This window comes from Canis aureus, chromosome 33, assembly GCF_053574225.1.
Source record: "Canis aureus isolate CA01 chromosome 33, VMU_Caureus_v.1.0, whole genome shotgun sequence".
Taxonomy (NCBI): Eukaryota; Metazoa; Chordata; class Mammalia; order Carnivora; family Canidae; genus Canis; species Canis aureus.
The window spans coordinates 30,293,953-30,312,169 of NC_135643.1; the positions used below are offsets into that span (position 1 = coordinate 30,293,953).

The following is an 18,217-nucleotide window of genomic DNA, read 5'->3' on the forward strand; positions in this document are numbered from 1 at the left end:
AACAAAAAAAAAGATGCAGAATGTTCAGTGTAGCTGAGGTGTACTGGATATTTGAAGAACATCACAAAGCTCCAAAAGCACAAGCCACAAGAAAAACAGTCAATGACTTTGATTACATAAAGATTAAGATTTCTATTCAACAAAACTCACTATGGATAGAGTTAATCAATTGGTGATAGAATGGAAAAAGGTATTGGCAATGTCTAAAACTGAAAATGAATAAACATCTAGAATGCAAATCAACAAGACTTCAACTGCAACATGAAATTAAGAAAAGATATGAACTGGCAAAATGATACAGGGGAGAAAAGAAGGTGAAAACTCAAAAGCTAGTATGAAGAGAAACTCAAAACCATTCATTATTATAAAAATGCAAATTAATAAACAATGCCATTTGACTGACAGTATGAGACTAGCAAAATTAGAAAGGTGGATGATACTCAATGTTAGTGGGGTTGAGGAGAACCCTCCTGCATTATTGGTGGTAGAGGTAAGAACTGGTATAGCTCTGCCAAAGAACATGTAGGCAATAGTTAGCCAAATTAGGTAGATGAATACCCTGAGAACCAACACTTTTTGCCCAGCTCGACGTCTTGAAGAAATTCTCCCATACATCCTGAAGAAGAGAACATTCACCATAGTGTGACTGAGGGCTGAGAGTCCATTACTGGGAAAGTAGGGAGTAAATTGTGAAAGAGGAACACCACGGAGTGTTTTATGCAGCAAGCTAGAGGCAACAGATTAGATGGACACATAGCAACATGGACAGATCTTTAAAACTTGAATGTTTTGTAAAAAGAAATAAAGGAAATATGAGATCTTATAATGCTATATATACTATGTGAAATAAAAATGTATGCTCACAAGATAATACACATTGGATAAGAATGTATACAAACAACATGACATACACATGTTATTTTATTTTACACATTTTAATACACATGAAAATGGTTGCCTAAGGGGAAGGGGAATCAGGAACTGAAATAAAGGAGAATAAATAAAACAAGTGAGGTGCCCTGCCTAGACCAACACTGATCATGTGCAACAAGTTGAGGGGTATCATTAACTCATCTCTTTGCACCGGAGGTCTGAAACTAGGAAGGAAGGAAGGGAAAGAAGGAGGGAGGGGAAAAAGGATAACGATGGAATAAAACCAGGAACAGTGATGAAATCATTGAGATTAGGCATTTAGAACAGGGGTGATCTTGAGGATATGGAAATCCTCCAGGAATCCTAAAAAATCCTGAGGAGGATCACAAACTTCTGATAGTCCTATTATATGAATAATAAAGACATATTAAATAAATATGTGAATTTCATATGGATACTAAAGAAATTTATATGAATATAAAGAAATAATAAAGACAATTTATTCTTATGAATAATAAAGGGTGACCTTAAGAGGTGGAGGATTTGGTGACAACTGGCTTATAAAAGTAAATTAGAAAATACCTTTCATGAAAAGATGTTACTTTGACTGTGCTGGCAATTTCCTCAGAAATTGCTTTGGGTTGAGGAAAAAGTAAAGGAAGAGGATAAGGGTTTTCAGCAAAGGTGAAACACAGAGATATGTCCACTTTGGGTGGTTTGGGTTAGCAGGTTATGGATGATGAGCATGAGAAGGAAAGTTTATCACTCTGTGAGAAAGGCCTCTGTTGCCTATACTAGTGTGAAAGCTGAGCTATTGCTAACACGTGGTCATATAGTGTGCAATTAATAACTACATTAAAAGAGAAGAAGAGGGGCAGCTGGATGGCTCAGTTGGTTAACTATCTGACTTGATTTCATCTCAGGATCATGAGATCCAGCCCTACATCAGGCTCCACACTCAGCAGGGAGTCTGCTTGAAGATTCTCTCTCCCTCTCCCTCTGCCCCTTCCCCAGTTCTCTCTCTTATTCTCTCTCTCTCTAAAATAAATAGATCTTAAAAATTATATAAAGGAGACAGCAATAGCTTTGTTTTATTTTGATTCTGCAATATTCCAAGAATTTAATAAATTTTTTACCTTGAGCCACATGCAAAAAAAACCACATGTAGAAAAACCAAAAATTTACCATAGTGAAGAATAATTTTTGAGAAACATGCATACCATATCATATGTACATATATTATGAAATTACAATACCTTATCCTTTTCTCAATTTTTAAATAAATTTTCTATTATAAAAATGGATTTACCTTTAATTTCAGAATGTTCAGTTCCTAAAAACAAACAAAACACTCACTGTAGCAAAGACATAATGTTCACCTGAATAAAATATATATGAATCATTAATATCTCAGAAATAATATAGCAAAATTTTTCCAAAGATAAAAGGGAATCACAGTATGTCATCTTTCTTTGATTTTTAATACCATATAACAAACGTTTCATATTGCATTTGAACACATACGAATTTCACTACAACAAGGAAATAATTTTTTCTTGGGTATTAAAAAGAAATGTATATTTTGAATATATTTGAACACATACGCACAGCAAATTTACTATACAGTTATACAAAATGTATAACTCTTTTAAACTTATATGTATAAAAGGTGGGATTTTTCAGGATACATGAAATCAATTTACACTCCAAACTTCCGTTGGTGTAGTGATTCTGATCTGTCCGCTGAAAGATCAATGAATATAATAATATTATTTTACATCTCTGCTCTCATTTGCTCTTGCTTAGAGAGGGAAAAATTAGAAGCACTACTGAAATACAAATGGTGATGCTAACTCCACAGAAGGGTAAATGGAAGTAACAATGAGAGTTGACTAAATGTATTTTTGATATGGGTTCAAGATAATTGATTTTTTAAAAGTCAGCTTTATGTCATAGTTACTCGCTAGCAGTGGGATTTTTTTCCCCTGATAAGCTAACAATTTGTGTTCTTTGACCTTAAACTGAATCAGGAGAAGGAGGAGAGGGAGAGAAAAGGGACCGAAGAAGAGGAGAAGGTGAAGAAACCCCAAATATTCTTATGCTGAAAAGTGAAATCAAATTGTAAGCTTAAGAGGAAGACAAATACTGCATGATGTCACTTATATGTAAAATCTAACAAAGCAAACTCAGAGAAAAAAAGATCAAATTTGTGGTTACTAGGGGCAGAGGGTGGGGGGTGGGGAATTGTCCTACAAACTTCCTGATAAATAAGCACTGGAGGTACAACGTACAGCACAGTGACTATAGTTACCATTGCTATATGGTACGCTTAAAAATTGCTAAGGGAGTAAATCCTAAACGTTCTCATCACAAAGAAAAAAATTTTTTGGTAACTGTATGGCATAATAGATGTTAACTAAACTTACTGTGGTCATCATCTCTCGATGAATGTGTGCCAAGTCACTATATTATACACCTTAAACTTATATGCAGTATTGTATGTCAATTCTATCTCAATAAAACTGAGAGGGAAAAACTCTCAAGCATCCTGGCAAGAGTTGTGATTCACTGTCTTCCTCCCTTAAAAATGCTTTGAAATTTCTTTCTCTTCTCTCTTTATTAAGGTTTTAACTATTTTTAATGAACATAAAGTATTTTGCTGAACTGCTTATATAAATCAAAAGAAATAATATGACTTGAAATCCTAAAAAGTGTGTTTTTATATTTAAGAACTGATGTCAATGGGAAATTAAATAAGACTTCTGTAAAGTCATATAATACCAAGCACTGCCAAAATATAATTATTATCAATTAATTTGTCCATATATATCTCCAACATGTATTTAATGCTTATTTATAAGGCATTACATTTGGAATATAAAAATAATTAGATTCTCTTTTCAAGAATAGGGTCTGGCACATATATAGTAAGAACTTAATAAATATTCATTGAATAAATGAATGAATATAATAATTTCCAGAGATTTTTCCTCCAGAAAGCATTGATGTAAGGAAGAAGTCAGTCTGTGTGACACAGAGTAGGCACCTAGTAAATATTTTTTAGCATCAGAGGTTTTCTTTTTTTTTTTTTCAAATCTCTATAAATCCAGAATAAGGAACATCCTATAGGCAAATGACCAAGTTTCTCTAAAAATCAATGGCATGAAAAAAATTGGGAGTGGATGGGTAGGTAACATTTTTTAAATTGAAGTATAGTTGACAAAAACTGTTATATTAGTTTCAGGTGTATGACCCCAAGATTCAACAATTCTACATATTATGCAATGCTGACCACAGTGTGGTTACTGTGTGTCATCATGCAACATTATTACAGTATCATTGACCATACTCTGACATTTTATAACTGGAAGTTTGTTCTTCTTAATCTCCTTCAACTAATTCTCCCATTCTCCCCACCTATCTCTGGCCACCACTAGTTTGTTCTCTGTATTTATGTATCTATGTCTGCTTTTGTTTGTTTCTTGGTTCATTTGTTTTGTTTTTAAATGCTTCATATAAGTGAAATAATATGGTGTTTGTATTTCTCTGATTTACTTCACCTAGCATAATATTCTCTAGGTTTAACATGTTGTTGCAAATGGCAAGATGTTATTCTTTTTTATGACCTGAGTAATATGCCTCTGTGTGTGTGTGTGTGTGTGTGTGTGTGACATTTTCTTTCTTTGTTTGTCAGTGGACACTTGGGTTGCTTCCATATCTTGGCTATTGTAAATCATGCTGCAATAAACATAGAGATACATCCTTTTTGCATTTGTGTTCTTGTTCTCTTTGGGCAAATACTCAGGAGTGGAATTGCTGAATCATATGGTAGATATATACAAATATGTATAATTTTTTTTGAGAAATCTCCATACTGTCTTCCATAGTGGCTGCTCCAATTTTGTGCACCATCAACAGCGCACCAGGGTTCTCTTTTCTCCACATCTTCACCAATACTTGTTATTTCTTGTCCTTTTGACACTAGCCATGCTGACTGGTGTGAGGTGATATCTTACTATAGTTTTGATTCACATTGCCCTGATGATTAGGGATGTTGAGCATCTTTTCATGTGTCTGTTGGCCATCTTTATGTCTTCTTTGGACAAATGTCTATTCAGATCCTCTGCCCATTTATTAATCATTTTGTGTGTGTGTGTGTGCATTGTACTGAGTTGTATAAATTTTTATGTATTTTGGATATTAATCTCTTATCAGATATATCATTTACAAACATCTTTTCCCATTCAATAGGTCATCTTTTTATTTTGTTGATGGTTTTCTTTGCTGTGCAAAAGCTTTTTATTTTGTGGTAGTCCCAATAGTTTATTTTTACTTTTGTTTCCCTCACCTAAGGAGAAATACCTAGAAAAATGTTGCTAAAGCTGGTGTCCAAGAGATTACTGCTTATATTTTCTTTTAGGAGTGTTATGATTTCAGTTCTCACATTTAGGTCTTTATTTTTTTATTTAAGTTAAATTAAACAACATACATTTAGGTCTTTAATCCATTTTGACTTTATTTTTGTGTATGGTGTAAGAAAGTGATCCAGTTTCATTTCTTTGAATGTACATTTCCAGCTTTCCCAACACCATTTATTGAAAAGAATGTCTTGTCTAGATTATATATTCTTGCCTCCTTTGTTGTGGATTAATTGACCATGTAAGCATCCATTTATTTGTGGACTTTCTATCCTGTTCTATTCATCTATGTGTCTGTTTTTGTGCAAGTACTACACCGTTTTGATTACTATAGTTTTGTAGTATATCTTGAAATCTAGGATTGTGATACCTTCAGTTTTGTTCTTTCTCAAGATTATTTTGGCTATCCAGGGTCTTTTGTGGTTCTACACAAATTTTAAGATTATTTGCTCTAGTTCTATGAAAAATACTATTGATATTTTGATAGGGATTGTGCCAAATCTATAGATTACTTTGGGTAGTACGGACATTAAAAAATATTTGTTCTTCCAAGCCATGAACATGGTATATATTTCCATTTATTTGTTTCACTTTCAATTTCTTTCATCAATGTCTTATAGTTTTCAGAGTACAAATCTTTCATCTCCTTAATTAAATTTATTCCTAGGTATTTTATTCCTTTTGGTGCAATTATAAATGGGATTGTTATCTTAATTTCTTTCTCCAATAATTTGTTACTAGCATATAGAAACACAACTGATATCTGAATGTTTTTTTTTTTTTTGTATCCTGCAGTTTTACTGAATTCATTTATTAGTTCTAATAGTTTATTTTGTGGAGTCTTTAGAGTTTTCTTCTTTAAAAAAAAAGATTTATTATTTTGGGGGAGGGAGAAAGAGAGAGAGAAGGAGAGAGAGAGAGAGAGGAAATGAGAGGAGGGGCAGAGGGACAGAATCTCCACTGAGTGTGGAGCCTAATGTAGTGCTCTATCTCATGAACCATGAGATCATGACCTGAGCCAAAATCAAGAGTTGGATACCCAACTGACTGAGCCACCCAGGTACCCCTAGAGTTTTCGATGTAAAGTATCATGTCATTTGCAAATGGTGACAGTTTTATTTTTTCCTTGCAAATTTAAATGCCCTTTTACGAACTTTGGGCTTTTTTGATTCTTCCTTTTCTAGCTCTTTTAGGTATAATGTTAGATTATTTATTTGGGTCTTTTCTTCTTTCTTGAGATAGGCCTGTATTGGTATAAAATTCTTTCTTAGAACTGATTTTGATGTATCCCAAAGATATTGGACCATTGTGTTTCTAGGTGGGTAACTCTTAAAGAATAAAACAGACTTTAAAAACTTAATAATCAAATACAATGTTAGATTATTTTGGACCTTAATTCAAACACATTGTTCTAAAAGGACAATTTTGAGAGGGCCACCTGGGTGGCTCAGTTGGTTAAGCATCTGAAGACTCTTGGTTTTGGCTCAGGTCATGATCTTACAGTCATGGAATGGAGCCCCCACTGGGCTCTGGGCTCAGCTTCGAGTCTGCTTCAGATTCTCTAGCTCTCTCCCTCCAACTCTCTCTCTCTCTCTCTCTCTCTCTCTCAAATAAATAAATAAAATCTTTTTTAAAAAGATATTTTTGAGATGGTTGGAAAAATTTGAACATGGGCTGTTATTAAACAGTGTTTGGGAATTATTATTAGGTATACCAATGAAAATATATTGTGTATATATGAAGTGTTTGTATCATTAGAAATTTATATAGGTGAAGTGACACGGTATCTCAAATGTGCTTTAAAATACTCAAACAAGTTGAACGAGACTGGCAAAATATTGTTAACTGTTTGAGCTGGGAGATAGGCACATATTGGTTCATTCTACTAATGTCTAGTTTTGTTATGTGGGAGCTTTTCTAATTTTTTTTTATGATAGTCACAGAGAGAGAGAGAGAGAGAGAGAGAGAGAAAGGCAGAGACATAGGCGGAGGGAGAAGCAGGCTCCATGCACCGGGAGCCCGACGTGGGATTCGATCCCGGGTCTCCAGGATTGCGCCTTGGGCCAAAGGCAGGCGCCAAACCTCTGTGCCACCCAGGGATCCCTGTGGGAGCTTTTCTAATACAAAGTTATGAAATAACAAATATGTTTAATAAATGAAAATATGAGAGAAGAACATTCCATAGTTCTTCAAATGCCCATTCAGTAGTACTCTTACTGCTAACACTATCCTATACTCATTTAAAATTACAATTTACCTAAAAGGAAGTTTCAGAATATCCAGATCAAGTAATGAAAAAACATAACCACACAACTTTAAATTACCTTGACAACCATTTTCATCTTCTCCTGTAATGCAGTCCACTTCACCATTGCACTTATACTTGTTTGGAATACAAACACCAGATTTACAAAAGAAACTTTTGCCATGGCATCCTGCACAAACATAAACAGTAGAGATTTTATTTTTATTTTTTTCATACTTAATATTTAATGGGATAGAATCTGAAATTCAATGGGGGAAGTCTTTTACTACCTGTACAGCATAGTTCATCACTCTGGTCTCCACAATCATTGATACCATTACAGGTCCTCTTTTGAGGAATCTGTTTCCCATTCACACAATGGAAGGAATCACTTGCTGCAGAAACTGTAAATTATGAATTATCTTTGTGAAATTTATTTATGGAGTTGTAGGTGACATCTTTATCACATTTGGAATAACAGAAACATTAAGATAAAGTCAGGCATCAAGTAAAAAATGATATAAGCTGTATTGGTAGGATCAACATAATATATATGGTTAAAAAGGAAAACAAATGTCAAAAGTTGGTTTATGGAGGCCCTTTCGTTATCTCTGAAAACCAGTATTTATTGTGGAGGTCTGTACTCGTTGAGATTGGGGGATGGGGATCAGGGATCACAGGTCCTTGCTCACATTGGCAAATACAGGTGTTCACCCATTCCTTTCCCGCTGCGGTACGAATCCTCACTTCCATCTCATAACTTATTTGAACAGTGCCATTTATATTTTGATGGTATTTTTTTAGCACCAAAAAAAGTCTTCAGCCTCTATTTTTTTTTAATTTTTATTTATTTATGATAGTCACACACAGAGAGAGAGAGAGGCAGAGACACAGGCAGAGGGAGAAGCAGGCTCCATGCACCGGGAGCCTGACGTGGGATTCGATCCCGGGTCTCCGGGATCGCGCCCTCGGCCAAAGGCAGGCGCTAAACCGCTGCGCCACCCAGGGATCCCTCTATTTTTATTTTTTAAGATTTTTATTTATTTATTCATGAGAGACACACAGAGAGAGGCAGAGACATAGGCAGAGGGAGAAGCAGGCTCCCTGCGGGGAGCCTGACACTGGACTCCATCCTAGGACCCTGGGATCACGACCTGAGCCGAAGGCAGATACTCAACCACTGAGCCACCCAGTTGTCCCAGGCTTTAGCTTTTAAAACCGCATTTGTGACTAAAATATTCCAATCTAGTTAAGACTTAGGTAAAAAGTGGCAGTGACTGCTTTGAGACTGTGGCCACTTAAATATTTTAAAGGTATTTTGAAGTGTGTACGCTGGACCTCTCAAAGAAAATATGGAGGTTTCTTCTGATGTTTGAGTTGCTTATGTTTGTTTTATTAACTTTAACCCAGCTGTTCCAGCAAGCAAAGAGAAGTCAAGCAGCTTTGCCCCCAGAGAGGAACCTGGATAGAAGTAATATTTGAACGCAAAAAGGTGCAATAGAGGAAAAGCACCAATTTAGGTTTTAAAGCCCCCCAGAATGATTTTGCCCCTATTATTGCAATTGAGTATCCATCCTTTGTTCATTTACTACAGACTGGTGTGCAATAAGCAATTTTGAAGGAAGTTTTGGAGTTTCAGGCAAGTACTCTACCAACCTGTGTTCTCTGTGTAACAAACCACACCAGCTACACTTTTAGCTCTTCTCTTAGTAAAAGTACATTCAGCCAAACTTGTCTCTAATCCTCGACAATGTACCTGCAGACATTCGGTGAGATTTTTATGTTGATCTTCAGGAACTTCAAACGTTTTTTGAATGTCAAAAGCACCTCTACAAATAGAATAAATGAAACATTAATGTAGAATAATTAGTAGCTTGCATTTATAATCTTAGTGTAGGAGATAAGGAACTAAAGTAATTTCCTCTAATTTTCTACATATGAATGATACATTGAACAAGATGCTTAAATTCTCTGAGCCTCAGTATCTTCACCTGCAAAAGGGAACATAATAATCTCAGCTAGTTTTGGAAAGATTAATTAAAGCAGTCAATTTAAATTGACTAGCCAAAGTTCAAGCATGACAAATAATCAGCAAATAATAGTTTCCTCTTCTCTGTTTCTTGTTGAGGAGGAATTATTCTTCCACACTCCTGATGTTTCCTTTCAACCTGAGGGTGTCATTCTTGGCCTCTCTCCATCTCTTAATTCCTCTTTGTTCAAGGAAAGGGAACCGAATAATTGATCAGGGAATTTTGGAGTTATAAATCAAGGTTAGTTCACTTTTTCCATCTTTCCTTTTGGGGACTGCTTCACTTGCTTCTCTTGCTGTAAGGTTTACCTAGTTGGTTCCATTGTTGCTTAGATTTTGAGAGGTTAAGTTGATTTAATTCTAGGAGGTTTGTTTTATTTTTATGTTAAACTATGTCTTCAATTCAGCCTTGACAGTATTAAGGTGATATTTGGCATCTGTATGCCATTGCTTAGACTTCTCAATTTGTTCAGAATTTGTGCATGTAAGAGGCTACCTCTATGACTCAATATACTAGAGATGATGAGTTATAGTAAATTGTTCTTTCAGAACATTCAACTGTTTCTTGTTTCTTTTAGAAGGAAATGGGGGAAATGGTGTTAAAAATAAGAAGTTGAGAAAGATGCATCAGGTAAAAAATATAAACGATAACAAAGCAATAATCACAATATAAATATCGTATCAATTAGAATGAAAGGCAAAAAGAAAACAATTAAAGAGAATAAGGAAGGTATTTTTAATGATTTCGGATCCATAATGATGATGAAAGAGTCATAAAACTGTGCCAAACAGCATCAAAATATGGGAACAAATGAGAGCCATTGGGGCAATCTCAGAGGTAAATAATTTGAAAAAAATCAATCTAAAACTATCTAAAAATACTAGATAAATGCATTCAATGAGCTCTTTTTTATAAATAAAAAATAAATAAAACTGTATTTATTTATTTATTTATTTATTTATTTATTTGAAAAAGAAAGAGAGCACAAGTGGGGAGGGGGAGCAGAGGGAGAAAGAGAAGCAGACTCCCTGCTGAGCAGGGAGCCTGACCAGGGTTCAACGAGATCTTAAAGAAGGAAGGGAAAATAATTGGCTAAAATAAGAGAAGTCTGTCCATGAGCTCATACAAAATATGATAAGAGTAAAATACTGGGAGATGAAAGACTGAGAGACTTTCCTATTAGGTTGAATCATAGGTTGTAGGTCACAAACTGTCAAAGACCACAAGTACCTTGTGGCTCAGTTTAATAAGATCCTTTCACTAATGAACCACTAGCAGATGTGGTATAGGAAGAAGGAACCTGAATTCAGAATAAAGTTGAGAGATGCAAGAAGCAGCAACAAACCAACACATTGGTAATGAACATATTTACAACTCTCTGGAACTTCAACAAACCTACAGGTACTCTGTGCTCAGCCATGTTCTAAGTGTAAATGAATAGGAATAAATAGTGAAACATGAACATATTTAATCTTCATAACAATGCTAGGAGGCAGGTGGTTAATATTCTCAGGTCACATATGAGGAAATTAAAGCAGAAAGACTGGGTAATCAAAGAAGCTAATAGTTGGAACAACAAGACCAACCCCAAGATAATCCACTGACACAAGCACTCACTGTTGAAATCCAAGGTCAACACAGGCCACATTAGCCTCCAATATGCTCCAGGATTTTTTACATATGAACATTTTCTTATCTTGGTGTATAAGTTTTACTTCAACAATTCCCTCTGAAGTGGTATTTCCATAATTTAAGGAAATGCTAAATTGTCCTAAAATTAAAAACAAAACAAAACAAAACAAAACAAAAGAATGAGCAATATTAGGCAATTATATTTTCTCCTCTTGATTAAAAGCCTTTAAAATAACAAAATACATAATTTCAAATTAACTGTGAACTCCATGAAGATTTTGACAGAAAATAGCAGGCAATTATTTTATGAGGCAACCGTGTGAAGAAAACACTGATATTTATCCCCATTTTTACACATGAGGAACCTAAATTCCTCCATTTTTACACATGAGGTTAAGTTGCTCGCTCCAGTGGGGAAGCCAGGAATCAGAAGCTATCATATTGATCTCACTCCCAAGTCTGTGCTCTTTTTAAAAGTAAGCCAAACAAATTAGAATGTAAAAAAGTTTTATACATCCTCATATATTTAAGGCATTTAATGCCTCAAGAGAACAAAAGTCTGCCACTGACAGAATAATCTCTATTATTTCTTCCCTTCTTCCAACAGGCAAAAGAGATGGGTTGAAATAAGGGGCTCTCTACTTCCTGCTCCAGAGTGCTTCAACATCTTCACTCAGCATCACACAGATATTTAGGCTACTGCACTGACCTATGGCATGGTGCCTTTAAAAACAATGTTTTGGGGTGTCTGGGTGGCACAGTCGGTTGAGCACTTGACTCTTGGTTTTGGCTCAGGGTCATGATCTCAGGGTCCTGAGATGGAGCCCCAGGTGGGGCTTGGTGCTGAATGCAGACTCTGTTTGAGTTTCTCTTTCCCTCTCTCCTTCCCCTCCTCACTGCGTGCTCTCTCTCTCAAATAAATAAATAAATAAATAAATAAATAAATAAATAAATCTTTTTTTTTAAAGAAAGGATGTTATGAGTATTTTTCTATCAATTCACTCAGTGCCTGTGATAATTGATATCTGAATATAGCCTAAGGTTTGCTGTCATAGCTAAAATTTCTTGAGCTTTTTTTGTGTGCCAGTGTGTGAAGAGCTTTACATACATGATTTTATTTAGTTTTCATGAGGGTCTTACGAGTTAGGAACTAGTGTTATTCATATTTTACAGATGTGGAAAAATGGGATCTGACAGTCACATAGCTTGTCAATAACTGAGGTGGGGTAGAGGGGCTTGCAGCTAAATCTGGCAGTGAGATTCATAACCTTAACCACTCCACAGATCTACCTGTCAGTATCCCAGCCTCCTCACTGCATTAGGAACCTGGATGGAGTATAGACAAGCTCTTTCATTTGATGTACCAAGTTAGAGATTTTAGAGCATGGCCAGGTTAGAGCATGGCCTAGGTCAGCAGAGGCCTGAGTTCCCCTTAGATTAGGGCCAACAGGGTTGGGGTTCCCTTGGGGTAGGGGCTGGTAGGATGAATGCTGGAAGAAATTATTGGAGCTGGAGGTCCAGAGGTGCAGCTCCATCTCAGTATCAATGTCATGTAAAGATTTGTTCACTGGGTTCTGAACCAATTCAGTAGTTCTGGGAATAGTCCTGCTAGCCAAGTAGAAGTGAGGATAAGGATAATTTTGAAGGGCTGGGTAACAGAGAGTGGCACCAGGCACCGAGGGGAAAGACTGACCTTGGGAGCCTTGTGCTGTGGATTCAAAGGCTGGCTATATTCTGGTGATGTTATTTCTTTAGTTATCACAGCAATTACAATCAAGGGTTGAGAAAGGAATTTTGAATTGTCATCATAACATTTCATAGCAAAATTATTTTCTAGTAGAAGGGATGGCAAAAAACTTCCTTCTTACATCATAGACTCAACTAGACTTTTCCTACCTTCAGCTGTGCATGTTCCATTATTTAAAAACTTTGCCCCTGGACGAAGACATTCAAAACTCTTTTGCTGACAGTAAGTTGGGTAGCTTCTCCCATTAGTTGAACACACTGAGGTACCATCCTTTGGGCACTGATAAGGGAGTTTACAAGTACAGGTCCCATCGATGCATTTCTGCCATGGTTGGCAGAAGACTTTATTGCAGGAGAGATGTGTGTATCTTTCAGTTAAACATTTTTCATCTAACAGACTCACTTGTGGTGTGTTTGATAGCGAAGAAAGCTGTAAAACACAAAATAAACAGTAACAAACCAAAATCTTCTTTTTGAAGATGATTATACATGAAGGAAAGGAACAAAACAGACTCACCTATCACACAGTACAGATAGGGTGATATGTTTTCGTGGCTTGCAGAATCACAAACCTGACTTCTAGTCCAAGCTTGGGTATTTACAACTATATGCCCTTGGGTAAGTTACTTACCCTCATAAAATGTGTGTTTCCTCACCTGTAAAATGGGAGGTAACATCTTCTATTTTGCGAGGCTATTGCAAGGATTAGAAATTATAAACATATAATGGTTGACAGGTACTAGGCATGAAATCAATGGGAGCTATTATTATCCTAAAGCCAACATAAAACTCTGCCTTTGAAGAAATCATGTTAAGAAGTAACAAAACAAAACTGGTGTGAAATACAGTCTTGTGGAATGAATTGATGAATTAAATTGGTTAATTTAATTAGTAACAAAAAAGCCATTTGTTAAACTCCTACTATGTGTAAAGTTTCTCTAAGATACATGGGTTCTGTCTTCCAGGGGCTTGATATGTAAGCAATAAGACAGAAACACACATAGCAACTGGGGTACAAGGCAGACTGTGGTAATTGATATAACAGTGGTAGACACAACACAGTACTCTCGGAGAACCAGAGTGGAAGAGAGTTAGTATTTCTAAGGAATTTAAAAAGACCTCATGGAGGTGGTAGCATTTGAGCACGTTAAGGAAGGACAGATGTTAGCAGAGGGCTGGTGCTACAGCCTGTGTTTACAAGAGGGTTGGTGCAGAATGTATTCAGGGAATCAAGAGCAGTCCCAACTGATGGGCGTATGGGGTTTCATATACTTCAAATGGAATGGTCACTGGCCAGGAAACTGGTAAGAGGCAGCAGGAGTGGAGTATCAGAATGGTTTAAAAAGACACTCAGGCAACCAAAAGTAATAGGATTGGACAATTTAATCCATTTAGGGTTTGAGGGTGGGTACTAGGTCTTGAGGTTGAGTGATAGTGAAGATCTGTAATGCTATTATGAATTTGGTTTGCAACCGTTTGAGTATGAAGTGTCTGAAGGATGTGCATTTGGCAATACTTTTTGGCAAAGGGGTATCTGGTATGTGTCTAAATGTTGGAAGACAGATTATTAGCTCATTTATTCATTAACTCAATAAATGAGTTAGTAAGTACTGCTCTGTAACACAGAAAGACTAGGACCAGAGGAATAGAACTCCCTGTCACACCCAAAGAGAGACAGGCAAGCCTGAATGACAATTTCTCTGGTAGAGATGGCTGGAAATGCCATTAGGACAGTGTTCTGGGCCCTGGCCTGATGAAGAAACTTGGGAACATTTCCAGAAAGAACTGATCTGGGCTGAGTTCTGAGGGTACTGAGCAGAAGTTGCTGGCAGAGGGGGTGGTGGGTAGGTACTTTAGGCAAGACTGTAAGAAAGAGAACAGGAGGCTTGATTGAGACTAAAGAATAGAAAGGGAGGGTGGTGGAGGATAAGAGAGCAGGTCCCAGGGGAGTCACTTTCAGCCATGAAGCAAATATGCATTTGAGGAAGATATTGGAGATCAGGTCAGACAGGCAGGAGGCCAATTAGACCTGCAGGAATCCAGAGGAAATATGTGGAGGGCTGGGAACAGACCAGTTGGGTAAAAAACGAGTTGTGGAAATCCAGTGCTGCTTCTGTCCCCTAGTTGGCCTGTCTGGAGGATGAGTGTCTTGTCCTTTGGTCTCCCTAGTCCTCAGTGACAAGTCCCCCTCTCTTTCTCAGTGTCCTCCAGCTGCAATAACAGCCAGTGGGGACAGAAACAAATTGAACAATCTTTAAATGCTGTCATGAAAACAAATAAAAACCAATCAGTTAAAACCATGCAAGAATTTGCATAAGCTCTAAAAGTTATTCTATCTAATATGCTTTTCACAAAACTTTATTAAATAGCCACATAAAGAAGAAAATTTCACAAATTGGTCATTCAGTAAATTGGCTTTTGACACATTGATCTCTGAAGAAATCCACCAGTCACATACTTTTCATGGTTCCTCTTTTGTGGCACTTATTAGAGTTGAAATTTTTGTAATTACTTAGTTCTTATATCTTCCACTGAGTAGATTGTAAGTGCCCTGATAGCAGGAACTGTCACCTTTCTATGTATCACCCTTATATTGAAAGAGAGATATTCCAATTGGGTGCAAGTAGAAAACAACATAATTCTTTCCAGCCTTTATTCCTTTAAATCCTTTCTCGGGTCTCCTTTTTCCTTGCTCATTGACAGAAACATGCACAAGTGTCATAACTTTTCAATCATTCTTAGATTAGAGAAAACATAAAAAATTAAGGCTTTTAGTCCCAGAAAAGATCATATAACAACAACTACAATGTCCAGTTCTCTATAATCATTGGAACTCTGACCTTCATTTCAGGTGAAATCTTCTCAGACTTGCTTTAAGGGGTATGGTGGGCCTGGTATTCACTGAATGGCAAACAAAACAAAACAAAACAAACCCAACAAAAACACAACATTGAGGAGAATTTACATTAAAGGAGCTGAAGATGAGGAGCAAGTAAAAGAGAATTTGCTTCCCAGCCAGAGAGGGGTCCTTTGCTCCATGTGTCTACTGTGGCAGAGAGCTCCAGAGGATGAAGGCTGAAAAAAGGCCACTGAATTAGATGAACAAGGATTACTGGGACTCCTCAAAGAAGTAGTCTTAGCTGAGTGTTAGAGGTAGAAACCAGACTTTTGAGAGTTGAGGCCAGAAAATGGAAGCAGAAGTACAGGGTAGCCATTTGATTGACTTTGTGCTTAGATACAGGAAACTGAACACAGGCTTTAAAAAAAAAAAAAAAAAAATCTCTGCTTCCAGGGTGCCTGGGTGGCTCAGTTGGTTAGGTGTCAAACTCTTGGGTTTGGCTCACTTTATGATCTCAGAATCATGAGATCAAGCCGCACATTATGGGGCTCTGTGGTCAGCACAGAGTCTGCTTGAGATTCTCTCTCCCTCTCCCTCTGCCCCTTCCCTCCTGCTCATGTTCTCTGTCTCTCTAAAATAAACAAATAAATCTGTAAAAACAAAAACAAAAAACTCTGTTTCCCCTCCAAGTGCCACTAAAGTAAGAATAAAACAATTTTAAAAAATAAGGTATAATCAATACACCCAAATGGAATGGGGAGAGTGTTAGAGGCCTCTAGTTAGGTTCTAACAGGATGCCTGGCAGCCAGGAAAGAAGTCATAGCCAGCTATCAGGAAAGTCAGAGGCCTGTCCTGGCAGCATTCCAAAACAAAGCCACAAGAAGCCAGATTAAACCAGACAGGCCCAAGATGGCTGACCAGATGGATGGATTGGGTCAAAGTTTCAGGACCCAATGTCTCCGCAGTCCACCCTGCAACGAGATGACTACAGACTTGAGGTATTACCAAAATTTTAGAAGCTACAAAGCAGATGGGCCGGTGGTAATGGTTTTAGCAGACCAGAGAGAACTGAAAGGCCTCATGAGGAAAATCCATAAGAATAAAGCAAATATATCCCACAGAACCCCAGACAAGTTTAGGCATTAGTACTTTTGAAGAACATGGAGTGACTGAAAATCCAGGCAATTGTTGAAAAGAAATGCTTGTATGAACATGTCATAAAGGAATCGGATATAAATAGCAGAAGAAAAAAAAGAAACAAATAGCAGAAGAGACAGCAATGATTTGAATGATTTGAAAGTGGTTGTTTCTGGATGGAGAGAACCAGGGTGAGATTGGGTATTTTTAAAAAAGGGTATGATAGGGTATTTTTAAAAAAGATTTTATTTATTTATTCATGACAGACACACACACAGAGAGAGAGAGAGAGAGAAAGAGGCAGAGACACAGGCAGAGGGAGAAGCAGGCTCCATGCAGGGAGCCTGACGTGGGACTTGATCCCCGGTCTCCAGGATCACACCTTGGGCTGATGGTGGCGCTAAACCACTGGGCCACCAGGGCTGCCCAATAAGGGTATTTCATAAGGAAAGATAATTGGTTCATGATCTTATCTGACTGGTCAGTATCTATGCTCAATCAGTTGTTAAACATTTTTAGCATTACCATGGTTTTAAGCCTTATTTGCCTTTGTAAACTATACACATGAATTAATGTGATAAACATAATTAAATGAAGAAGAATATCAGTAGGCTTGCAGCAGAGAAGAATTAAGTATTAGATTTTGAAGGAAAATGGATGGGATAGTAACACAAAGGGACCCAGAATAAAGAGAGACTTTGCTGTTGTCAGGACATAGGAGATTTCATGATAACTATAGGCTAAGATCAGGAATCTAACAGAATAGGAAAGACTGAAGCTGTAAGAGAAAGGGACAATATTGTTGAAACACAGTTGAGGAAGATATAGGAGAAGGTATAATCAGAGAATGATGGAGAAGATTGCCTTAGAAATTAAGCAGTTTCCTATTCCAACAACCTTTCATGGTAAGCTGGAATCAATTTTATAGTAATTATTATATTTTAAATTTCAAGTTAGTCATGGTAATGACTAACACTGTTCAACATACTGGCTGCCTAAAATGGCAATAATCAAAAGAGAGCTAGAAAGTTATTGTGGGGCAGTAGCCAGGGACAGAAGAGTAAGTTTGTTTATCTGCTGTGTAAAACATGATGACAGCAGGCTTTAACGCTGAGGGAATGGGGTAAGTTACATGTATCTATGGATCCTCAATACCTAGAGCAGTGGTCTGTTGATCTCTAAGGATGTAATTAAAGGGGTTTGTAAATGCACTTCCAAACCAGTCTTTGTCTGAAAGAGATTATAAATTATGCTTCATACATTTATGTAAACTCATCTTTCCAATGAATGTATATAG

At 36.8% G+C, this 18,217-nt stretch overlaps 1 protein-coding gene across 3 annotated transcripts in view; it reads right to left on the reverse strand.

Moving 5' to 3' along the window:
- Positions 1 to 18,217, reverse strand: part of CFI (complement factor I) — a 50,642-nt gene that overhangs the window by 17,381 nt on the left and 15,044 nt on the right. For 2 of the 3 annotated variants that reach the window (XM_077882274.1, XM_077882272.1), the window contains 6 exons: positions 13,095 to 13,374; positions 11,184 to 11,337; positions 9,193 to 9,365; positions 7,827 to 7,940; positions 7,616 to 7,726; positions 2,183 to 2,206 (listed from right to left, as the gene is read on the reverse strand). In XM_077882274.1, the coding sequence (XP_077738400.1) occupies positions 2,183 to 2,206; positions 7,616 to 7,726; positions 7,827 to 7,940; positions 9,193 to 9,365; positions 11,184 to 11,337; positions 13,095 to 13,374 (856 nt within the window). The remainder of the gene's footprint in view (positions 1 to 2,182; positions 2,207 to 7,615; positions 7,727 to 7,826; positions 7,941 to 9,192; positions 9,366 to 11,183; positions 11,338 to 13,094; positions 13,375 to 18,217) is intronic. The other variant, XM_077882273.1, reaches the window with a different exon arrangement.